Source organism: Canis lupus, chromosome 28 (genome assembly GCF_011100685.1).
Source record: "Canis lupus familiaris isolate Mischka breed German Shepherd chromosome 28, alternate assembly UU_Cfam_GSD_1.0, whole genome shotgun sequence".
In the NCBI taxonomy this organism is placed as follows: domain Eukaryota; kingdom Metazoa; phylum Chordata; class Mammalia; order Carnivora; family Canidae; genus Canis; species Canis lupus.
This window is the reverse complement of record NC_049249.1, coordinates 31,595,442-31,620,541: the sequence shown is the minus strand read 5'-3', so window position 1 is coordinate 31,620,541 and position 25,100 is coordinate 31,595,442. Positions and strand designations below refer to the sequence as shown.

The 25,100-nt window shown below is 46.8% G+C and overlaps 1 protein-coding gene across 1 annotated transcript in view; it reads left to right on the top strand.

Annotated features, from left to right (window-relative positions):
• The window catches only part of FGFR2 (fibroblast growth factor receptor 2), a 102,289-nt gene extending 77,692 nt beyond the window's left edge, over nt 1–24,597 (top strand). Inside the window, 9 exon segments of the mRNA NM_001003336.1 lie at nt 358–509; nt 3,844–3,965; nt 6,279–6,389; nt 7,999–8,189; nt 15,409–15,531; nt 16,084–16,154; nt 17,817–17,954; nt 19,553–19,658; nt 22,897–24,597. Of these exon segments, the coding sequence (NP_001003336.1) occupies nt 358–509; nt 3,844–3,965; nt 6,279–6,389; nt 7,999–8,189; nt 15,409–15,531; nt 16,084–16,154; nt 17,817–17,954; nt 19,553–19,658; nt 22,897–23,061 (1,179 nt within the window). The 3' untranslated portion in view covers nt 23,062–24,597.
• The last annotated feature ends 503 nt before the right edge of the window (nt 24,598–25,100 follow it).

Here is a 25,100-nt window from a genome sequence, read left to right as displayed (position 1 = left end):
TCTGGGACAGTTCTAGGCGAAAAGGCAATAATGAATCCCGTGGGGTTGATGCTCTGTCCTCAGCTGCTTGTTTTGAGGAATTAGGTCAGAAAGCTGACTTCTGTTTTGCTCAGATCCTATCTAAAAATGTTTGCAGACCTGGTCTTAGGAATGTAGGATGTGGGTGAAATCTGGTAGCGCCTAGATGGGAACAGAGGAGTTGGAATCCAATGGTTTTGGTCCGAAATTCTTGACTTTGGCCAGCACTCCCACTTCTCTTTCTTTCTAAGAATCGAACATCTGGCTGGGCTTTGGCCGGCCGCCAAGCTTCTCAGGTGGAGCCAGGATTACACCTGTGTCTTTGCATTTTGTATCCAGGTGTCTGCTGAGTCCAGCTCCTCTATGAACTCCAACACTCCGCTGGTGAGGATAACCACGCGCCTCTCCTCAACAGCAGACACCCCCATGCTGGCAGGGGTCTCCGAGTATGAACTGCCGGAAGATCCAAAGTGGGAGTTTCCCAGAGATAAGTGAGTACTTCTATTGGACGCATCCTCAAATGGAATCTTGGTACAAATGTTGGATTGACATTTTCTTTTTCTGATCCTTAACTGCAAAGATCACGTCTGACGGTGGTAACAGGAGTGAGTGAGATTGTATTTCTAAATAGCCAATTCCTGAAAAAGGAAAGAATTTATTTTCTCTCTCTCTTTTACTAGCTCCTTTAAAATAGCAACTAGGCATGGCTAGTCCCCAAACTAGATAGTACCTGGTTAGTACTTTTTCACTTTTTTAGATAATTAAAACCCAGTCACATGGACTAAAAGGACAATATCCCGTTTGTAAAACAGATATATCATTCCAGCTTCTGCTTATGACATGACTGTTCTGTAGTTCATTTCTTTGGAGAAATTGGGTATAAAATACAAACGGCCTTAAGAATCTTCAGTCCATGTTGCTGTTTTAAGGGTTGTTAATGTAATATAGGGCTGCAGAAGGTTTGACTGTGGTACCTGCCATCAGATTTCCAGTGGTCCATATATTCTTCATTGGATGATGTGGAGGTGTTTCAGTTATATGCTCAAAGCACAGCCTCCAGGCCCTGTTGAAGGCATTACTGGGAGCTGTTTATCTCTTGATCTGGCTTCAGTTCCATGTATTTGGGCTCTCCTGGACTGGATTTGAATCTTGGCTTAGCTTGCCCCAGTGGCTGGGCAACCTTGATTCTCTGAATTTCGTTTTGTAAAGTGATGATCATGGTACAGGCCTCCCAGGACTGAGTACAAATCTTAGCTCTTGAGTTTCCCTGTCTTCTGTTTTCCTCCCTGCAGTGGTGAGCTGGGAGCTCTGAACTGCAGACCTGACAACTTGGTGGCGCTAGGAGGAGAGTGTGTGAGGCAGATCTTGTGCTCCCAGCCCTCCCACTGCTGGGCGGGACCAGTTCCCAGACCTACCTTCTGAAATAAAGCATGATGGTCCTCGAAGACTGTTGGCTCACTTCCGGGGTACCACTTGTAGCCCCTCGAATTTGAACCTTGGGAGTAGTGGAAGGTGGAAATCACGGACTGTCCATCTACATCACATCAACCGGAATAAGCTTTTGCTTTGCTTCTTTATAGCTTCTCCTCCTGCTTTGTCTTGACATCTGTAGTATCTCCTGAGATTATGTCAGAGAGGTGTTTTAATTACAATAGAAGAGACTCATACACAAATTTAGAGGTACCAAGATGAGCTTTTCTAGAGACCCAAGTATTATTTTAAATTAAAAAGGTTTTAAAAATTTTGTATTGTTTTTTAAAGATTTTATTTATTTATTCTTGAGAGATACAGAGAGAGAGGCAGAGACATAGGCAGAGGGAGAAGCAGGCTTCCCTGAAGGGGGCCTGTTGTGGGACTCGATCCCAGGACCCCCGGATCGTGACCTGAGCCAAAGGCAGACGGTCAACCGCTGAGCCACCCAGATGCCCTTAGAGACCAAGTCTGATGAGCTCTATTTGGGAGAGGTAGCTTACGTGGCCCCCTGTGATTTTGATTTCCCGCAACTCCACGCCAGTTTTGTCTCCCAAAGGCTGATTTGGAGATACTGGTGTGCACCATAAGCCAGGACCAAATAATTGTACAGGTACCTCTCTGTCAAGAGAGTTAATGGAGATAATTTCCAGTGTATTTGTGTGCCCTAGTGAAAACATCATTCATTCATTCATTCATTCATTCATTCAGGATTTGCTTATTGAACAACTGGGAGAGGCATCGGAGAAAACAGAAAGAATGGTTTCTTTACCTGGAGAATGTGGAAAGAGAACGGAATGAGGTTGTTTCTCATGGAGTCACCTTGGTCCCAACTTTGAGTGTACAAGTAGGAGGGTTCGTGTGCACATGCGTGTGCATGCACAGGGCTGAACTCGGAGTTTTAAGAAATTATGCTCTCAGGATGCCTGGGTGGCTCAGTGGTTTAGTGCCTGCCTTTGGCCCAGGGCGTGATCCTGGAGTCCGGGATCAAGTCCCACATCGGTGTTCCTGCAGGGAGCCCGCTTCTCCCTCTGCCTGTGTCTCTGCCTCCCTCTGTGTGTCTCTCATGAAAGAATGAATGAATGAATAAATAAATAAATAAATAAATAAATCTTAAAAAAAAAAATAGCAGTTACTGCTCTCTCAGGTTCAGTCCACAGTTTTTGCTGCTGTGACACTGCAGTCAACAGTGGAAGTCTGTATGTGCCTAACTGTTAGCTCCCACCTGGCAGGGGGTGGGGGTCCCTGAGTGCGGAAAATCTGAGTGCTAAGCATTTCAGAACAGAGTTGAGCACAAACGTAGGTGGAGCCGATTTCCAGTGAATGAAGGCTATTTAGAAGCAGTTTATTAGATTGGAGGCAGAAGTGGTACAAAGAAAGGATTGTTATGCTTGTAGTAGCAGGGCAATAGGACATAAATTAGCCATTTTTCCAATGCAAATGTTTATTTTCTGCCAAGATATGAAATTTAATTTTAGTTCAGGAGAGAAACAGAATGACCTCAGCACAGCCTACACTGCCCTAAGTCTTTATTTAGCTTTTGTAAACCATTGTGTACTTACCACAAATACGGTTTATTTACGAAGGGCTACAAAATACTTGGTTGCGTCGTGCTTAAGTGGAAAAAAGAACCCCACATTCATGAGTATTCCAAAGATTTCTCCATTCTGTCAGCTTCTAGGATATCCAAAGACAATATATGGCTATGAGTATGACATTGCATCCGAGCTTTCTGAGCTTAGAAATACAGTTTCACTCTGGATTTTCTTCATTATTAATTTTGGGTAGTTCAAGAGTTTCTAAGCTGTTAGGTCAAAAAACGATTCCCCTCGATTTCTAGAATTTTCTTTGTTCTCTAGGGAAAAATTAGGGATTCCTTGAAATGTGTTTAAGATTCATATCATGTAACTTGGCCAGGAACATGACCGTAAAATCCATTGGTATTTGAATAATAGTGATTTTTAAAGACGTCACTTCACAGAGACAAAAAAATAAGAGCAGCTTTAACATTTTTTCTTCGAGACATTCTAAATTGCGAATATTCAACTGGCTCAAGATCAAAAGCTCCTCATTGTTAGCACTTAAGAACCCTGACCACCTCACTAGCAAGGATACCTTCCACAAAGAAAATAAATCGTGAACACAAATGTGAAATTTAATAGCTGTCCCGCCTGTAATTGACATTCTCTACAACGTCACTAAGAAAATACTCGAGCGCGTGTATACCCCGGGTCTCATTAGTTCCATATGATAAATGCTCCATGCTTTTGCAAGCCGCTGAAAGATTTTTATATTTAGTTCTGGAATTTCCCCTTCACCAGATGCTGTGTGCTAATCCCCTATTTACACATTTAGGCTGACGCTGGGCAAACCTCTGGGGGAAGGTTGCTTTGGGCAAGTGGTCATGGCCGAAGCGGTGGGAATTGACAAAGAGAAGCCCAAGGAAGCAGTCACGGTGGCGGTGAAGATGTTGAAAGGTGCGTGGGGAGGGGGACGGGGGACGGGTAGGGGTGGGAACGGGGTGGGAAGTCTTATCAAGAATGTTCCTTTTGTGGCATGTGAACTCTATCATGGCAGGAGGTCAGAGAGCACATAGTTGACCTAGGGGTTGAGGAGTTTTCAGTATAAATCAGCATCCTGGACAGACGATTTATCTTGAGCTGTGTGTACTTACAAGAAAGAAAAGCCGGTTTTGGTAGACAGTGGTAGCCTTCCAGATTGTCCTTCATCAGCTCCTTATAGATGACCGTGATTTTTTATTCCCTCTGTATTTGTATGTGCTTAGAGGTATCAGCTCACCTTGATTGGTTCATTTAGATGCCTGCTGGTATGTTGCATTTGGGGACCCGAGCCTTAACTTACAAATAAAGGAAGGTTGGCCTTGTGGAGGGAGTGAGGAGGCGAAGGGCGAGGGGGACACACCTTCTCCTTTGTAAGAGACTGAGCAGAATGGACACAGGGCTGGGAGAGTCCCTTAGAAAGCTAAAAGGGAAAGGAGCGGGATCGGTGACAGGATCGGAGGCCGGGCACGTTCTGGGATGTGTGAATAGTCACCCCGAAATGCGAGCATCACATGATGTTTGTGTGACGACTGTGCAGCTCTGCTTCATGCCGGTGTCCGAGGAGCTTACAGCTCTTCAACCTCTAACTTTCTCCTCCGCAATGTTCTTTTGTGAGCAGAGCTCCAGGGGACGGTTGTGTTCCAAGTCCTGCGGTAGGGCTCTTAGAAAGGACAGAGTTAAAAAAAAAAAAAATGGACAGAGTTTTCTCCGTGTGTCTGGGCAGAGACACCTGCTCTTGGATGGGGGTGACTGACTGGCTGTGGATTCTCCTGAGTTGGGCTTTTTTCTGTTTCATGGGCCACCATGCGATGGTCTTTCTGTCCTCGAGTGGGGAGGTAGCAGGGTGGAAATAGTCAAGAAGATGAATTTTTGTTAGCTGTTGAATGGCTCCCAGGGAAAACTTGGGTGTTTTGAGCTCCTCCCCTTGGGATTTGATGCCATGGAGGACTGTGTTCGCTCACCCCGTGTGTCTCAGCTCCACCTCCACCGACAGAGGTGACCCTCTGGCTTTTGTCCTGCGCGGCCAGGGCCTGCCTCGTGTGCCCTCACCCTCCTGCGGGGCAGGTGTGCTGGGCTGTGTGCCCTGCAACAGCCGACCTCAGCAGCCCCTGGCCACGTACCGGGGCAAGCGTGGGGAAGGCCCGGGCTTCTAGCCTCTTTTGGCAGAACTTTTGTTTGGTTTTTGGAGCTCCAAACTGGAGATCTGGGTGTTTATTTCTCTGGATATACTCAGGCTGGCCTTCCCTTTCAGGATGGAGAGGGACATTAGCCCCAGAGCCCTGGGAGGGCCCTGGCTATTTTTACAGCCAATGGGTGGCTCATAGCACAAGTACAGCCCTCCTCGGTCGCTGTGTGGATCTTGCCTTCCAGCCAATTGCATTGCTCTTCCTTTTGTGAAGTGAAAGAGCTTTTTTTGCAACATGGCCCCTGTGCATTTCCTTATTTCATTTTTTTAGTACATGCAGATTTTTCTATATTGGATTAACTCGAAGGGAGGCACATGGGAAAGAGTCTTGCCACTTTCTAGAAGCTACATGTCCATGAATGTGGAATCTAGCCTTTTTTCTTGCAATTACAGAACAGAGGTTTATAAGACTTTTATTTTTTTTTAGGTTTGGAATCACAGCCCCCCTTTGAGAAAGCCCGCCATGGAGGGCACGAATCTTTGCCTGCTCAAAATGCACGTGTACACACACACTTTTGTAAACAGTTATGAGGTGCCCCCTGAACCTGCCTATAGATTCTGTACGGGCTCAGATTAGCAGTATTTGGTCTGGAGAAAGCCTGTAGTGATTTGAGGTGCCTCCTTCTGCTTCTTCTCCTCTGCTGCCTCTTCCTTTGTGTTGTACTCACAGTTGCTTCCAGACACACGGTTTTTTTGAGGCAGCTTAGACCTGCCAGAGGATGGACTTATTTCACAATAAAGTTAAAACACCCCCACATTTGTGAGGTTTGCTGGAAAAGAATTGGCCTTAGCATCAGACGCCTATATGCTAGTTCTGACTTTTGACCCCATTGGCCCCAAATTAGCTATTTGACACGGATCAGGGCAGTTCCCCAGCTGGGCCTTTGCCCCCTTACCAATAAAATGAGGGAGGTGATTTGGAAAGTGTTTTCTGGTTCTAAAATTCAATTTCATGGTCTTTCAACTAAGTTTTTGGCAACTAGCAGCAGCAGCTGATGGGTGAGAGAAAACTAACTCGTTTTTAATTTACCTCATGTTTGTAGACGATGCCACAGAGAAAGATCTTTCTGATCTAGTGTCAGAGATGGAGATGATGAAGATGATTGGAAAACACAAAAATATCATAAATCTCCTTGGAGCCTGTACTCAGGATGGTGAGTAGGAGGAAAAAATGCTTTCATCTAAATAATTTACGCTTCAATGTTAACATCATTTTAGAAACGGTTGGACTCTTGGATCTTGCTCCTAGGGCACCTCAAGTGCATGTTTAAAGTTCTCTTTAAAATCCCCTTAGGAAGATGTTCCTGGCCGTGAACACAAAGGGGGCTTTGTGGCTGCACTGGGGGGCTGGGGAAAGGTAGGCGTTGGGTGACTTGGATGGGAGGGCCTTATAGAGTCCTTCTGTTCTTAGGGCCTAACCCGGAGGGTGCTGGGAAAAGACAGTCTCCTTGTTTTTGTTTTGTAGCGTTAAGAGGGGATTTCCCAAAATAAGACTATGGGGGTGCCTGGGTGGCTCAGTCGAGTAAACGTATGACTTGGGCTCAGGTCATGATCCTGGGGTCCTGGGATCGAGCCCCACATCAGGCCCTCTGCTCAGCGGGGAGTTTGCTTGTCCCTCTCCTTTCGGTTTTCCTCCTGCTCATGCTCTCTGTCTTTCTCTCTTTCTCTCAAACAAATAAAATCTTAAAAAAAAAAAAGGAGGTGGGGAAAGACCCTATGTTTTGGTTGATGAATCCCTCAAAATGATGATTGAAGAAGTCGTGTCTTGCTATGAGCAGTGATGGGTTACCAAGAATAGGGAAGGAGAGAGAGAGAGCGTGGAATGAAGGGACACTTTATCTTCCTTAAGAGAGAGAGAGAGCCCTGACTTCTCTTGATAATTAATGAACTTGAAAACGCCTCTCTTTGCCTCAGCAACTCCTGTTTTAGGTCTGTACCAGAAGTTGGGAGACTTTCTGTGAAGGGGGACTGTAAATATTTTTGGGTTTTGTGGCGACGACTCCTCTTTGCCATTGTAGTGAGAAAGCAGCCACAGACAATACAGAAGTGAATGGGCCTGGCTGTGTGCCAATACAATTTAATTACAAAAACAGGCGGTGGGCAGGATTTGGCCCTGCAGGCTGTAGTTTGCCAACCTCTGGTCTACGCCACGGAGAAAGGATTGCACGTGTGTGTAAGGAGGCAGACAGAAATGTTCGCTGTGTGCTGTTACAGCCCAATCCTGGAAGCAATGTAAAGGGAGATGAGTAAATAAAGTGTGGTATGTTTATAGGATAGGATACACATAGCTCTTAAAAGGAATGATCTAGATTTATTTTTATCAGCCTAGCTGGGTTCCACAAAGATAATAAGTCGGGGGAAAATGCTGCAAAGCTGTCTTTATTATTCATTTATGCGATTAAAGATAATAACATTTGTTGATACTTATATGTATGTAAAATCATTAAAATGAACTGGAAAAGGCAAATTGGTGATGACCATTGCTCTGCAGGAGGGCACAGGCGAGCACGAGAGTGATTGGGGAAGGACACTCATTGTGTGTCTGTTTCTCTAAGACTTTTGAGGCTCTCTTGACCCAAGTGTCTATTATCATTTTGGGGAGATTAGAATGCAGGTGTTCTATTTTTGTGTGTGTGCTTTTCTGTATGTTGAAATAAAAAAAAAAAAAAAAAAAAAAGGACTGGGTTGTAAGAAAGAATACTGGGCTTCCCAATGGTAGATCTGGGCGCGTAGCCTCAGTGAGCTTGTCCTCTCCATCCACAGGCCCACTCTACGTCATTGTGGAGTATGCCTCGAAAGGCAACCTCCGTGAATACCTCCGAGCCCGGAGGCCGCCTGGGATGGAGTATTCCTATGACATTAACCGCGTTCCTGAGGAGCAGATGACCTTTAAGGACTTGGTGTCGTGTACCTACCAGCTGGCGAGAGGCATGGAGTACTTGGCTTCCCAGAAAGTGAGTCCTTCACATTCTCCTCAGTTGGGTGCATTCCAGTTAAAAAGGTCTGTGAAGAAAACAGGCAGTTTGGATGTGCTCATTTGCTAAATCAAGCCCTTGCATGTCCTGTACAACCTGGAAAATATGTATTGCGTTATTCACATTGGGGTTTAGTGAACTCTTCAAGAGCCGGGGCAGCCTCAGAAGTCTATAGTGACACTGCATAGATGGGCAGAAAAGATCTTCTCCTGGGAATTCAGCTCTCGGTAGACAACAGCTGGTTTAGGGGGTGCTACCTTTAATTCTGATGGGTTTTGGGGGGACTTTATTTGCTTTGTGATGAGTTTTTGGACATAGACTTTCTTGTGTTTATGGTTTTCAGTTTGAAAGGGCATTAAATTCTAAGAATAAAGGTCAAGCGGAGGGATATTTTAGTAACACTGAGTCCTGGGTATCCTCTGGGTTTATTTTGTCTCATTTAGCGGGGTGACCCTCTGGTTAGAAGTTGGCCAGGTCCCCTGAGGTGAACTGTCTGCATTCCAAGCATGCCACTTGCAATGGAACTTTAAACATCTGAGTTATTCTGAAAGCAGTTAGACAGGTGCCCCGATGTCCTCTGGGGCATTTTGGATGACCCAAGGCACCCTTCTGTAGCTCACACTTCCGAGGGGAGGGTTGCAGAACTTCCTCCTTGGGCAGAGGTGGGGTCACTTCCTACCTGCAGCGGAGCTGGATGCTGATGATTGGGCTCCCCAAAGAAGTGAGATTCTCTTGTGGGCATGGAGCCCTTGTCACTGGGGGGCCCAGCTGGGTCATGGCCATGCCCAGTCACGTGGGTGAGTGAGGCAGCCCATATCCGACCACGTGGTGTCAGGGATTCAGGGAGGGGTGGCTATACCTCAGCCCCTTCTTCTGTGGCCACATTAGAACATGGCCAGAACTACCACATGTTCTGCTTTTTGTTTTCTTTTTAGTTTCCTTTTTTTATTTGTTTCTTATTTGTAAGACAGTCCAGAGTTGAAGACTTTTTCAGATTCTTTTTCCCCCCTGGGAAAGCTCTTAATGCATAGATTTTAGAAAACAAATGGTTTTGTGTGCATATGCACGTACACAGGGGAGTCTGCCCACTGAAAGGTCTTTGACATGAGGAAATGGATCAGATCCAGAAGGTGAGACATTTGACAAGCCTTCGCTTCTAAATGTCCGTGTCATGAGAGACAAAAAAAAGCACCGAGGAAACTGTTCCAGATTAAGGGAGGCTTAAGAGACAGGACAGCTATGTGTCCACGTGTGACCCTGGACTGGGCCTTATTCAGGGTTGGGGCAGGCAGCTTTTATAAATTTTTTATTTTTTTATTTTATTTTTTATTTATCTATGATAGTCACAGAGAGAGAGAGAGAGAGAGAGGCAGAGACACAGGCAGAGGGAGAAGCAGGCTCCATGCACCGGGAGCCCGATGTGGGATTCGATCCTGGGTCTCCAGGATCGCGCCCTGGGCCAAAGGCAGGCACCAAACCGCTGCGCCACCCAGGGATCCCTTATAAAGAACATTTTTACGAACAACTGAAGTTTGAGTATGGTCAACGTTAGCTAATACGACTGGATCAATGTTAAATCTATAGGTGGTGATCGTGGTCTTGTGTTAGGGTAGGAGATCTTTGCTCAAGTGTTTAGGTGTGAAGTATCAGTGAGGTCTGCAATTCACTCTTATTTTATTTATTTATTTGTTTGTTTTTAAAGATTTTATTTATTTACTCGAGAGTGAGAGCATGCACATGGGCAGGGGGAGGCTCAGAGGGAGAAGCAGACTCCCTGTTCAGCAGGAAGCCCAACATGGGACTCGATCCCAGGACCCCGGGATTGTGACCTGACCTGAAGGCAGACGCTTAGCCAGCCGAGCCACCCCGGTGCCCTGCAGCTCAGTTTTAAATAGTTTAGGCAGAAAAAAGTATGTGTGTTGGGGGCTGAGATTGTGTGTGAAGAGAAAGGGCCAGCGTGACAAGCGATCCACGGACCTTCCTTGTTCTACTTCACCTCTGCTGTAGCTTTCACATATCCCTCGCTAAGACCCTGGGGAGCATGGCCTGCCTGCAGGCTGCCTGCTGTGACCCTCAGCCCGGGTCACTCTGTGTCCTTCCTGATATGGGAGCGGGGAAGTGGTTTTTGGACTCTGCATGGCTCAGTTACTAATAGAAAAGTGGTGGGCGAGCTGGCTTGGTCATTTTATTAATCCTTAAGTGAATATCCCTGAGCACTCTGGACTCTGGTGCCTTGTGCCCTAGGTCAGGCTCCCTTAGCGGGAGTTGTCCTGGACTTCTTGGAGCAGGAACCTCGCGTGACAGCAGGAGAGACCAACAATTAGTGTGGGAATAAAAATAAGTATGGAGGGGCACCTGGGTGGCTCAGTCGGTTAAGCGTCTGCCTCCAACTCAGGTCATGATCTTGGGGTCCTGGGATCAAGCCCGTAGCAGTCTTCCTACTCAGTGGGGAGTCTGCTTCTCCCTTTCCCCTGCCCCCTCCCCATTGCTCATGCTCTGTTTTTGTCTCTGTCTCTCTTTCAAATAAATAATATCTTTAAAAAAAAAATAGGGAAAGGTTAAGCATGCTGTGCAGGAAACAAATTATGTGAGGTCAGTGTGGGTGGTGGTGGTGGGGGGGGTGGTTCGGGGGGCAAAGGTGGCTGGTGAGCACTCCCGCAGAGGGATAGCATGTGCAGCGTCTAGGGAGGGACACAGTGTGCAGAGAGCAGGGCGTGAGATGTGGCTGGACACAGGCCGGCCCTGCTCATTGAGGGCCTCGCAGACCCAAGGCCAAGGCCTCTAGACTGTTCCCCTGGTGCGTGGCAAGCCACCCAGGGAGAGTGATAGGATCAGGTTTGTGCTGTAAAGCTCCCTGGCTCTGGCGCTGCTTGCAGCTGGTGGGTTGGAAGTTGGGTGCTGGTGTTTCGGGCTAGGGCTTGTTGGCTCCCATGGGCACTGGAGAAGAAGACGGATTTGGATATATTTTGCTATTGGAATTGTTAGTGATTCCCAGCTTGAGAGGTCTGGTGGTGGTGCAGCTGATCAGGATGAGGAAGGCTCCCGGGCGGGAGGTGGGTGGGGGAGGGGGAGGGGAATAGATTCTGGTGGACAATTCAGGATGCACTTTGAATATGTGTGCGAGCTGTTCAAGGGCCCATGCCGGGCAGGAAGCGCAGGGCGGAGTGCAGCTCTGGGGGCTGGGTAAGACCTTGGGAGCCAGCAAAGGAAGTACCAGGGCTTGGGAGGTCATCTAGCAGGGGAGAGGCGGAGAAAAGGGGGAGTAAGAAAAACTCTCAATTCCTAGAGCTTGGCTCAAAGCACCTGATGGCAGCAGAGGCTGAAGGGACATGGTTAGGAGGCCAGGCAGGATGTGGTTCACAGGGGCACCAGAACGGGTTTCTGGAAGGCGGAGTATCTCTCTGCTCAGAATAGGAGAGAAGGATGTGCATTGCACCTGGCTCTCGGAGCCCGTGTAGAACCCCCCCCCCCCCCCCCGACGCCCCAGCCCTGAGGACTCTGGGGTCCTTCCTCTCTTGGAGCTGTTCAGTATAGTGATGAGGGAGCCAAGAGTCAGATGAACTTTGTGAAAGGGGGCAGATGGAAACCTTTGAGGATGACAGACGGCCAGTGCCCTTATTAATGCTGTGATAATAGCCACTCTTGGCATTAGTCATCAGCACTGATTTTTGGGAGCTCAACATTGACGAGGCCTAGGACAAGCATTTTACATACGGTATCCTCCTTAACCTGAGAGCACCTCTGACGTAGGTGCGATGTTAGGCTAAGGATGCTGAGGACCTTTAGGAGTTGCCAGGAAACCTTTGAGCCCGGTGTGTCTGCGTCACTGTCCTCGTTTCCAAGATGGGCACTCCTGGGTCTCTAGAGAAAAGTACTGGCCCCAGACCAGGCCCTTTGGTTCTCCACTCACCCACACTGCTCCGCAGCCTCCCCCCTGTTCTCGGGTAATCCCTGCCTCACCCCAGATGGAGGGGGAACCGGGAAGATGCCCTGTGCCAGGGCTTTGTTCACTAACGGAGTGGGCTGCAAGGGACAGAGCTGTTTCGTTAGGGCTTGAAGGGTTCCAAAGCCCTTTGCAGAAGATCGCCTGCTAATTAAAGACTTGGCACGGGTTTGAAGCTGGTGGTAGATGAAGATCTTAAAAATGGTCCCCTGCCTCCAAAAATGGAGGGTTTATTCCTGACCGTTGGGGATGAGGAAGCAGGGCAAGGGCCAGATTCGGGCCTGCTCACACTCAGCCTCCCAGCCGCTAGCGATGAGCTTGCTGGAGGCCTGCTTAAAAACTGTCAAGTGAGCTCTCTGGCTCATTATGATGGAATGCAATTATGAATTCGGCTCGGCAAACGTTTACTGGGTTGAGGTCCATGCTCGGTGCTGGGAATATAGGGATGAACGTATAGGGCCGTGTAGCCTGGGTGGCTCAGCGGTTTAGCACCGCCTTCAGCCCAGGGCCTGATCCTGGAGACCCGGGGTCGAGTCCCGGTTTGGGCTCCCTGCATGGAGCCTGCTTCTCCCTCTGACTCTCTTTCTCTCTCTTTCTTTCCTGAATAAATAAGTAAAATCTTTAAAAAAAAAAAACAAAAAACATACATGTAGGGCCTGTCCTTAAGCTGCGTGTGTGTGTGTGTGTGTGTGGAGAACCAGGGGGATGGATAATTAAAGAAACACGGTGATGTACACAGAATCCAACAAGGTAACATGGGGTATTTGAGCCTTCTATAAATCATGAAAGCTCTTCCTGGTTTTAGTTCAAAGCACACTAATTTTTCTTCTTCCCAGACCCCAAAACCAGTTAAAACTCATTCTAAGATGTTATGCGTAAGTGGGTGTTTTTTGTTTTTTAAAGCAGGTGCCAGCTTCCCCATCTGTAAAATGGGTGCAGTCGTACCCATCTCATGGGTTGCCATGGGACTTGAACTCGATCAGCCCCGCAGAGCACCCGTCACACTGTCTGGGCCGCAGGGGGAGTTAGTCGTCTTCCCTTAGTGACCCGTTACTCTCCACTCACTTAAGAAACGGATACCAAACGGGCTGAGGGCCCTAGTTATGTAAATGGGCTGCTCTGCGCTGGAAAACAGCTCCAATTTCTGCAGATGATGGGAATTTGGCTTGATGTTAATTATTTTCTTTCTCTTGCGTGTTGGTTCCAAGTCTCTTACTGTTCAGCCCCGAGGGTGGGCGTTAGTGTCTGCTAGCGTCGAGGGATGTGGGAGGTTGGTGCTGGATCCCGGCTCCCGCCAAGAGGATGATGGAGGTCGCTGTCGTGGTATCTCTGAGTCCGGGCCCTCCTGTGCGGTGGGAGCCCAGCGTGTGGGAATCCAGATTCTTCTGACCACACAGCTTGCCAAGCGCACAGAGCTCGTGTCGGCAGGGAGCACGCCGCCGGGAGAGTTTGGCCGAGGGCTTGGAAGTTCAATTTGAAGAGGCCTCCAAACTAGGAACATGGCTCCCGCCCCGGCCGGATCCCCAGGCGGCTTCTGGGAGCTCTCACATTTCCTGCTTCCGTTCTGGCCAAGCACAGGCCTACTTACTTGCGGCGCTTTCCTGCTCCCCCTTTCCTGGTCTTCGCCCATCCAGGGGACCACAGAAGCGTCTGAAAAACAAGGAATCGTTGGGCACTGGGCAGGAGCAAATAATCCCTAATTTCTTCTTCAGAGAGAGTTGGGCTCGCTGCCTTTCCCTGGCCATTTCGTGGCGAGCCTGTCTACGACCAGCCCCATTTCACCCTTGTCAGGTGGCCTGATCAGACCTCCTTCATCTAGTAGTTGACTGGGCCAGGAGCCTATGTAAAAGCATTTGGTAGGGATATTCGTTCACTCCCTTAGACCTTGCCTTTTCCAAAAATAGGGGATGATGATGTGGGATTGTCGTTACCATGTGTCATGATGAAATCTTGTTATATTGAGGTGTAACACTGTGCAAAAGTCTACCATTTGTAGAAAGGACAAAATGGGGAGTTCTAATGACTATGTCTTTCTTGAGACCAGAGTGAGTAACAGAACTATAAATTAGCTGTCCTGTAGTGAGCACGTCCGCATCACCCCCCCACACACACACCCCGCCCCACCCACTCAGGTGTTTTGCAGACCTAGGTTGGGCCCTTTGTATGGGCTGGTGTCCTCCAGGCCTGGGCGTGGGTAGACGGGCGTTGGTCATGATATGAGTCGGGGAAGGACGTGGTCAGTTCTTTGAGAGACTCAACTTGTGGGAAGCATAGCAGGTACTGTAGGGCTGAGTTTGGAGGTGTGAAGACCAGTTAGGCAGGTGGTGAGGCTCTCCGTGGGGATGGGGGTGGGCAGTGGCGATGTCCTGGGCTCCGTGGTTAGCAGTGGGGACAGAGCTGGGTAGACAAATTGCAGAGGTATTTGGGAGCCAACATCAACAGAACTGGGGAGGAGTGTGCAGAGAACTCTGGTGACTACCTCTCGGGACTGAGAGAGACCAAGAGGGTAAGGATTAGGGGAGCAGAGACCTTGGATTTGAGGTGCCAAAGGGATGTCAATGTCGAAATGTCCCGTAGCCTGTGGAAGATGACAACGAGGGTCCTGGGAGAGAAGTTAGGAAAGGGGTAAGGATTTGCAGATCTTTTGTGTGTATCTAAGAATGGAAGCTCTGGGGATATGTGGGAATACACACAATTAATGGGACATTTCTCCTATTTCGAGGGACAGGGGAGGAGAGGAGCTAGATGGAGAAGGTGAGCCAGGAGAAGGGATGAGGGGGACCGTTTTCTGAAAGGAGCACCGTGTCCAGAGCTGCAGAGGGAAACATTGAGGCATCAGAAGCGCTCACTTAGGTCTGACATAAACTTCTGGAGGGGCAGGGATGGACTCACAATATTTGCGGACTGACCAGGAGGGAAAGACAATGTGGTGTTGGAGTTTAACCAGCTCCGTTGAATGTTTGGCTGTAAAGGGCAGGAGAGCAAGTGTTGAGAGAAAAGATTTTAGAATAATCTAGTACAGATCTCGTAGGAAGGACTCCGTATTGACAGTCGATGGTGCGTAAAAGAGAATTGGCTGCTTGCTGTAGCTTTGCTCTTTGAAATGATTGGGGCCTTGTTTTTTTAGTTACTTCTAATTAGAACAGAAATACCAGTTTTTGATTAAGATATATTTTCTTTCTCTATTCTTAGAAGTGAGTATGTTTTCCCCTTTACTCTTGAAACATTCTGAAATGTGTCCTTTCTGGATTTCAGTGTATTCATCGGGATTTAGCAGCCAGAAATGTTTTGGTAACAGAAAACAATGTGATGAAAATAGCAGACTTTGGACTGGCCAGAGATATCAACAATATAGACTATTACAAAAAGACCACAAATGTAAGTCCATGGCAGCAATGTGGTGGAAGGGAGGGGGTGGTGGTGGTGGCACGGAATGTTCCAGATGAAAGATAATACGCGCTCATTCCTCTGCCCTTTATCCCTGTTCTTTTGCCATACTCTCGACAAACTTCTCAATAAGCAAATTGAAACTCTATTTAAGAGACTTTTAGTAAATGGGAAACAGTCTTCTGTATAGAATAATCAGCACCCTCTCTGGTCTTCATCGGGCTCTTTGCCAAGGACTTCTCTAGCCAAGACTAGAGCTTGGGAGTTTCTGGATTAATCTTTGCCCAGAAGGCGGTCAGGGTGTGTTTGTGTGCTTGGGAGGTTGATAAGAATGAGAATCCGAAGAAATGGCATCTTACTAACCTGCCCAAATCTGTGCATCTTGCACATTAGGTGTAGGCCCCCTTGGAGCTTATTTCTGCTCTGAGGACTGAGCAGTGAAAAATCATGAGTCAGTCAGCTCTAAATAGGGCACAGCCTCTCAAGCCAGCTAAAGGAAACTGGTTTAATATAGTGGTTTTTACCTGTTTTCCACACTTGCAGGGGCGACTTCCGGTCAAGTGGATGGCTCCAGAAGCCCTTTTCGATCGAGTGTACACCCATCAGAGTGACGTGTAAGTAACTCCCGTTTCTCTCTGGCTTCTCCATCGGGTTGAGTTGCAAAAATATTGTATTCACCTTTCATCATTCTTTGCGGCCTGCCGTATTTCACATAATTCTAGAAGGTGCAGGAGCCAGCCCTAGAAAGGACGGATTTTATGGTAGGCTGGTAACCAGTGCTCTGTTACTAATCTGCCTGGCTTCAAAGTACATGGGAGGTGCAACTGCAGACCTCCTCCTGCTAGAGCGGAAGTACCGCCCCCCACCCTAAACCCCCCTACCCCAATTCACGGACGTCTGACTACAAGGCCGCTATCTAATTTGCTAGGCTGTTGGCATGTTCTTTGCTCCCTGAAAGAAGGAATTTTGAAACTTCTCCTACCCGAGGGTGGTTCGTCATACCTCATCATAGGTTTGCCCTTGTGGGGAGAAGCTGAGTGGGGCACAGTCTCTATTATGATACACTTAAAAATATTATCAGGGTTAGGCTCCAACTGATATTTTAGGATTTTAGGTTTAGAAAATAGGTTGGGACATGTTACCATTGTGGGAAACTGGGTGGAAGGTACAGAGCATCTCTCTGTAACTGTTTTTTTCCAAGTTCCTGTGAGTCTATAATTAGTCCAAAATAAATAGTTTAAGAAAAAAATCAGTGGATCTATTTTTTATTTATGTGAACGGGAGGCTCTCTGGGGTGGGCACTGATTCCGTTGCTGTCACAGCCGGTCATGTTTAGAAGGAATGAATTAGGAGTCCCGTTTTTGTAATGAGTCAGCTGCCCGCATTATGCTGCCACTTTTGCTCTATACAAAACTGGTTAGAGTTTCATGTCTCACCCTAAACCTGAATAGAGTCCGTGAGGCTGTTTTTCCAAAGCCACAGTGACATAGGTCCATGCAGGAGTCTTGGCTTGATTATATCAGGAGTTGTGAGTGTCCTGAACGAGGCTCAGAAAGCCCAACCGTGGGTCTCCACAGGGTCAGGTGCACATGGGACCCTGAGAGATGTTTTCAGTTTCTGCTCTGAGAAGCCTGTCTGGGGCACAGGATTCCTTGATCCTCATCCCAGCCTGATGCTCACTCCCATCGTGACCTTAGTAAGTCACAGACCTTCTGTGTCCTCAGACGTTCCACCGGCCTCACTGGGCAGCTGTTACTCGCAGAATTTGCTTTCTGGGCTTAGTCTGTCAACCGCCCATACTGGTGGGTCACAGCCTGGGCGGGTGGGGTCAGGCACCCAGGCTGGTGGAAGAGCTGGAACAGGAGGAGCATGAGGAGTTTTGCAGCTTAGGAGTGGAGATCCTCACATGGCTCACATCACACTGCCTTTAAGGCGGAGTAACCTCATTCAGTGTCCGAATAAAAATAGCAACCCCCCCAAGCCTACACCCCCCCCAAAAAAGAGGGATGGCTTCCCTTCCCTACTCTGTTGTCTGGTGATGGGAAATTCCGTGGGAACATGTCTCAGGTTGTCATCACTGTGGGGGGGGGGGGGGGGGCGGGCAGGGAAGATACTCCTTCGGGGCAGGGAGGGGCACGTGGGATGACCTGCAGGAGACTTCAGGCCATTAGTCTTGGAACGGGAGAAGCGAGTGGGCGTTTGCTGTATTAACTGGGCACACTGAGGTTTTTGTGATTCGGGTGGGTCAGTAACCCTGTTTCCCCTCTTCCTTGCAGTTGGTCCTTCGGGGTGTTAATGTGGGAGATCTTCACGCTGGGGGGCTCACCATACCCAGGGATTCCGGTGGAGGAACTATTTAAGCTGCTCAAGGAGGGGCACAGGATGGACAAGCCAGCAAACTGCACCAATGAACTGTAAGGCCCGTTGTCTCTCCTGGTTCAGTGCGGGCCCCCATGCCATTAACTCTTCTCCTGACTTTTTGGGTTTCCCAAGGCTCCAGGCTTCCTATACAGGCCCCAGGAACCATTTTTGCTAATAAGGTTTTTCTGGGCCCGATCCCAGGACAGAGGTGGATGGCTACTCTGATGGCTGTAACTGCCCGAGAGGGAGAGCATCGTGGCAAGGTGTACAGAGTGAGCTTTCACTCAGGGCATTGGGCTGCCCAGGCCCCAGGGCTCCTGACTTGAGAGCCTGAGCCAGGGCTGATCTTCCCAGGCCTCTGTGCTGTGCTATTATCTCTGCTCAGAGAGGCAGGGAGATAGATCTGGCCTTTTCTCCTACACAAGCTAGCAAGCCGTGGCCCTGCCCCCACCGAGCGTAGCATTAAAGAACCAGCACGGCCTTTCTTCACTGCTGGAGTCGACCCCCAGCACGGCCAGTGGGAATGGATGCTTTAGAACTTGTTCGTGACCATTGAAAATTACTCTTCGGGATTAACGTTTCCCACATCTCTTCAGAGAAGCTAGTGTCTGGTTACCTATATTTTGCCCCTACACAGAGAATTAAAAATGTGTCCAGGTGCCATCCATAGAGTCCCAGATCGGACTGTAAAAACCATAAGCCAGTTTCTGGAAGAACCGAGCCCACACTTCAAGTGGAATTATGTTGTGTTGGTGACATACGTCTTGTGCAGTAGAACCAGTGCTTTGAAAAGGAGTCTCTCTTCCCAACCCCCCAGGATTAGCTAAGAGTGATTGTCCCGGAGACTGTGGTCTATTGTGTGTCGTTTCATGGGGATTTTCTATCCATAATCCTATGAGTGCTTTTCACTGTACAGTGGACATCTGATGAATGGCACATTTTATAGTATATTATATAAAGGTATTTATTGTGCTGCCTGTCATTCCTATTGCTTTTTCTAATATGGAGGGTCTGTCGAAACCCGTAATCAAGATAAGGCCTGGGACCCTAGGCCTGTCCAAGAGTTAATCAGGAAGTTAATGTTCAGCCCAGTGATGGCAGATTAATTCATAAAAACCTTACCTTAAAGTTGTGGTTTTCAAAAAAAAATTTTTTTTTTTTAAACGGAAGAACCTTTGCTGCAGTCATTAAAATAAAACTCAAAGTGTCAGGGAGAAGAATGTGTCGTGGCTTCGATGGGGGCAGGAGTGGGGGGTAAGGAAGGGTGTGCTGGGGACAGACTGGAGACCCAAAAAGGCTTTTCCTGCAGCGTCCAAAAGTGCCATAAAGGTGTGAGACCACTGTGCTGTGTCACTGTCACAGGAATGCAGAAGTCAGCAGCGATGACATGTAGAAAAAATGGCTTTCCCGATGGCATAGATACTGTCCTCAAAGCTTTGGGATAAAGTGATGTTTTTGTAGCTGCAAGTGCCTTTCAGAGGAACCGAGCAGTGAATTTTGGGGGAAGGCAAATAACTGCCTTCTCATTTAGAAAGTTCTGATACATTTTCATCATTTAGGACCTATTCTTGTAGTGCCTTTTAGTGCTGGCTTATAGCCGTGTGCACCTAGTGCTTAGAAAATTAATTCACCAGGAAATCCATTTCCTCAGGTATATGATGATGAGGGACTGTTGGCATGCTGTGCCCTCACAGAGGCCGACGTTCAAGCAGTTGGTAGAGGACTTGGATCGGATTCTCACTCTCACAACCAATGAGGTAAGAACCCTCTTCCAGAAGCCTGTGGTCCTTTCTTGGGAGGCCAGTGCGGCTTTTTCAGTGCAACCTCCCCTGTCGGAGTCTGTGGTATAGATGATCATTTTTCCACAGGGGTCACGCAGAGTTAAAATATGTGTTTCTCCTCAATCTTGATTTTTCTCAGAACTGCATTTTGAGAGTCTGACTCATGAAACCAGACGGAGGGCCCTACTTGAGGCTCTCTGTGGCCTTCGAGTGGTGGGCCTCGGCTGTGGTCTGTTGGAGAGTCGGGAGGGAAAGAAATGTCCAACAGCAGCATTTGGGTTTGCACGTGAGGAGCTTGGGCTCTTGTGCTGGTTGGATTCTGAGCTCTAGTGATTAGTGGAGGAGCAGTTGGTGTTCCATTACTGGGCTCCATTGGAAGCAGTGAAGTTCTGCCATGACCCTCCTGTCTGGTAATGGCATGTGGCATGTGGTCTTCATCTATGTGTATATGAACGTATACACAATTTCCTATAATGAAGGACTTAGGTTTTTTTTTTTTTTTTTTAAAGATTTATTTATTTATTTTAAAGAGAAAGAGCAAGAGAATGAGAGTGAGGAGAGGCAGAGGGGGAGAGAGAGAGAGAGAGAGAAAACCTCAAGCAGACTTGGCCCTGATATGAGGCTGGATCTCATGACCCTGAGATCATGATCTGAGATGAAATCAAGAGTCAGACCCTTAACTGACTGAGTCACCCAGGCTCCCCTGGACTTGTGATTTTTTTTTAGTATATGGGCTGCTGAAGTGAGCAATGGACTTGTGATTTTTTTAATGAAAACATGGACTTTTTGTTAAAATATTTTTCTATAAAAGATTTATAATCCATACCAAAGAAAGAAACGCTCTGTCACCCACTGACCAAATTCGACCGTGGTAGTGCTTCAGCATGTCGATAGAGTGGTCTCTGTGGTTGTGGAGAGTAGATGATCTGAGCAGGAAAGATGATAAAACCCATCAAGTTCAAAAAAATCCCAAGGAAAAAGATTGTTAATGAATGACTTTGAGAGATTTAATGAGGGTGTAGAGAGCAGCCTTCCTTCAAACAGGAAAAAAAGAAGTCCCCCAAACCCACCGTTGTCTTAACAACAAAAAGAGGTTAAGATCGTTTGAATAAAAATAATACATCTAACGTATTTTAAAATACATTTAATAGTTTTAGAAGGAGTTAAATAATCAAATGTTGTGATGGGAAGCCTTAAGCCAGCAACATTATCTTGTGCGTCTAACTGTAGCTGATAAAAGGAGAGATTGCATTTAAATGAATACAGCTGACCTTCAGAAGTTGAAAGGAAAGGAACAGTTCAAGGGGAAAAAAGCAACTTTCTTCTCTTGCCAAAATTGTTGTTTCTCGTGTAAGTTCCTTTAACCCTAGACTTGGAATCCACTGATACCCCTATTCTTTGCCCTATCAGATCTGAACATTTAAGTGGCTGCATTTAGAAACTGGGAAAGCACTAATGTTCCATTTTAATGGTCCTATGTCCATGCTCAATGCTCTTTATTTATATGCCTGTATTTAAAGTGGGCCCATTCATACTGAAATTTTCATCGAGCATCCTAAAATAAAAAAGCAGAATGCCATATTGTCTAACGGATATAAAAATCGAAGTTTCTTTCCTTCTGAAAATCATTACCATATGCTTGAGAAAAATGGTTCCATTTAGGACAAAATTTCATTTTTATCATTGTAAGCAAAAAGTTCTCTTTTGATGTGGTGGGCGTGTTTGTTTCCAGGCGTGTGGTTAATGCTGATGTTGTTGGAACTGACACATCCCCCATTCTGGGATGGGGACTCTTTCTCTTGCCAACCCTGGTGATGAATTATAGTGCTTTATATTTAAAAAAAAATTTTTTTTGGAGGGGGTCTTTCAAAATGTATAGTCGCCAACATTCTGTGGGCTCTTTTCTGATAACACCGGGGCTGGTTGTGCTGTGGTCTGCACTTTTTGCCTCCCCTCTCAGCAAAACCACACGTCCTGGAATGTCACTGGCTTCAGGGTGTGTGAGCAGAACAAGCCCAGTGAGTGAGCTCTGGGGAGGCAGCGAGACCCAGAAGTTCCTCAGTTTAGAAATCTTTTCCGTAGTTTCAGACCAAGGGTCTGTGAATCCCTTCAGTAAAAGGCCAGATAGGGAATATTTTTCTTTGTGAGCTAAATTATTCAGTTCTGCCGTCAAGGCAAGAAAGCGGTTATGGACAGTGCATACACGAGTAGTGCATCTGTGTTCTGCATAAAATTTGATGGATCCCAATATTTAAATTTTATGTGAATTTTATATCATCTTATGTACTTTTAATGCCATGGGGTAGTATTCTTCTTTTGACTCCCCCCCCCCCCCAACCCTTGAAAAATGTTTAAAGCCATTTTTGCTCATGGGCGGTACCAGACCAGGCAGTGGACTCACCCCTAAGTGCCATAAGCTGGAAGATATGTTATCCCGGGTCACCCAGTGGGCTCTCTTCCCTAGCGACCCCAGCAGATGCTGGTAGGGAGCAGAAGAGCCCCTTTTGAATTTCAAACTCTTCTTTAAACAGTCCATTATGGATTTAATATACACGAGTATATCCGAACCTTTTCTGAACCTGTTTACATTTTCAACTCCGAGAGCTTCTGAGAGTAATGAATTACATCTGTGAAATTACCCGCTGAATGGAGACATATTCCCCTTAAATTATCCTAGAAACTGCAAGAGTAAAATGTAATTTGCAAAATAAATATTCATGGTGTCAACTATTTAAAGGGGGTCCCAGGAATCCCTAACACGTTACATTTTGCCGGAGCTCGGATTTGAACCCTGTGCGCGCTCTCTCTCTCTCTCTCTCTCGCTCTCTCTCTCTCTCTCGGAGGCATGTAGCAAGCTGCTTGTTTGGTCTGTGTCAGTGGACTTGACTGCCCAGCCTTTTCACGTTCCCTCCTTGCCACTAGTTTATTCATGATGGATCGTAAGAGAAGAGTTAAGGGCGGCAATCTAGAGTAAACCAAGGCGGGGGGCTCGAGGAGGCCTGCGGGAGCTGGGTGGGCCGGGTCCCTGAACCTTCCAAGGGTGCCCCTGTCCCATCTCAGCTCTGATAGAGCATCTCGAGAGCCTGCATTTGAAATAAAAGTCTTCTCTTCCCTTCTTTCAGGAATACTTGGACCTCAGTCAACCTCTCGAACCGTATTCACCTTGTTATCCTGACCCGAGATGAAATAAAACGTCTCTCTTCCCTTCTTTCAGGAATACTTGGACCTCAGTCAGCCTCTCGAACAGTATTCACCTAGTTATCCTGACACAAGGAGTTCGTGTTCTTCAGGAGACGATTCTGTTTTCTCTCCAGACCCCATGCCTTACGAACCATGCCTTCCTCAGTATCCACATGTAAACGGCAGTGTTAAAACATGAATGAGCTTGTCCTTCTGTCCCCACACGGGACAGCACCAGGGACCTAGCCACACTGAGCAACGGGGCCAGGCCTCCAGGAGCCGGTTGGCTCCGCTTGTATATATGGATCAGAGGAGTAAATAATTGGAAAAGTAATCGGCACACGTGTAAAGAATTTATACGGTTGGAAACTTATAATCTTCACCAGGAGAAGAAGAATGTTTCTGGGGCAATGGACTGCCATGGGCCACCACGCGCCCATGACCCGCTGTGGGTACTGGCTGTGGACCAGCTGGACTCAAGGCAAACCTACTTTCTTGCCTTCCTTGTGAATTTTGTAATAATTGGAGAAAATATATGTCAGCACACACTTACAGAGCACAATTGCAGTATATAGGTGCTGGATGTATGTAAATATATTCAAATTATGTATAAATATATATTATATATTTACAAGGAATTATTTTTTGTATTGATTTTAAATGGATGTCCCAGTGCACCTAGAAAATCGGTCTCTCTTTTGTTTTTAATAGCTATTTGCTAAATGCTGTTCTTACACAGAATTTCTTAATTTTCACCGAGCAGGGGTGGAAAAGTACTTTTGCTTTCAGGGAAAAAAAAATGGTATAACGTTAATTTATTAATGAATTGGTAATATACAAAACAATTAATCATTTATAGTTTTTGTTTTGTTTTTATTTTGTAATTTAAGCGGCATTTCTATGCAGGCAGCACATCGGACTAGTTAATCTGTTGCTTGGACTTAACTAGTTGTCAGATTCTTTGAAAAGAGAAATATTTACAGAATATGACTAATTTGGGGGAAAATGAAGTTTTGATTTATTTGTTTAAACTCTGCTGTCAGATGATTGTTCTTCTGCCACCAAAATGCCAGTAGTAAACAAACCCATCGATAGGAAAGTATTTTGTTTTGCTGTGCAGCTCTGTCATTGGGCCCATGGAGCGCGGAACTGGACTTCCCAAGACAAATGGTACCAGCGTTCTCTTAAAAAGATGCCTTAATCCATTCCTCGAGGGTGGACCTTAGTTGAGATGATAGCAGACTGTACTCCCCTCCGGCAGCTGGCCTTCTGCCCTGAGTTGCACGTTAATCAGATTAGCCTGTATTCTCTTCAGTGGATTTTGCTAATGGCTTCCAGATTCATTGGCGTTAGGGAAGCCTTTTAGAATCTTCACGTGTCATCGTCGAAATTGAAACACTGAGTTGTTCTGCTGATGGTTTTGGAGATACTTCCATCTTTTTAAGGGTTTGCTTCTGTCTAATTCTGGCAGGACCTCACCCAAAGATCGGGCCTCGTACCAACGTCAGACACGATGTCGCCGTGTTGTGCGTTCTGTATTTAAAGTATTGTGTTTTGCTTCGGAAACACCTACTCACTTTGCTATAGCCATGCAACATGAACGCAGATTACACTGATTCTACTTGTTACGAAATTGGAGAAAGTATTTAATAAAACCTGTTAATTTTTATACTGACAATAAAAATGTTTCTACAGATATTAATGTTAACAAGACAAAATAAATGTCACGCAGCTTATTTTTTTAATACTCGTGTCTCACCAAATGGTTTCCTGTGCTTGGAGGTATTGACTCAGTGCTGTTTGGTGTGATTGCATGAAAGGCAGAGCTGTGAAGGTCCCTCGTTTGCTACACACCGGTGACTTGCCACAGGGATTAGCCCGGGACCAGTGGTACTTGGGACAGGTGAATCCAGTGGAAAATCAGGGGAGCTCTGTTGCTTAAGCTCTGGCTCTGTTGCTTCTTGGGGCCCCAAAGGTATCGTTGTATCTTTCTGGGCTTTAACTTCTAGAAAAGCAAACGAGAGATGGCGTGGGCGAAGCTTTGCAAATGGGGGAAGTGTCCTGAGGATGGCAGGTGCTGGGTGAGAGAGGTTCAGATCTGGATACTGGGGAGGGACCTTGAAGCCTTTTAGGCTGGCTCCTCATACACAGAGAGTAGAATGTGCCTCAACATTTCAAAAAGATAGCTTGAACAAATTCTAAAATAATTTGACCTATTTCCATGCTACCAAGAATCTA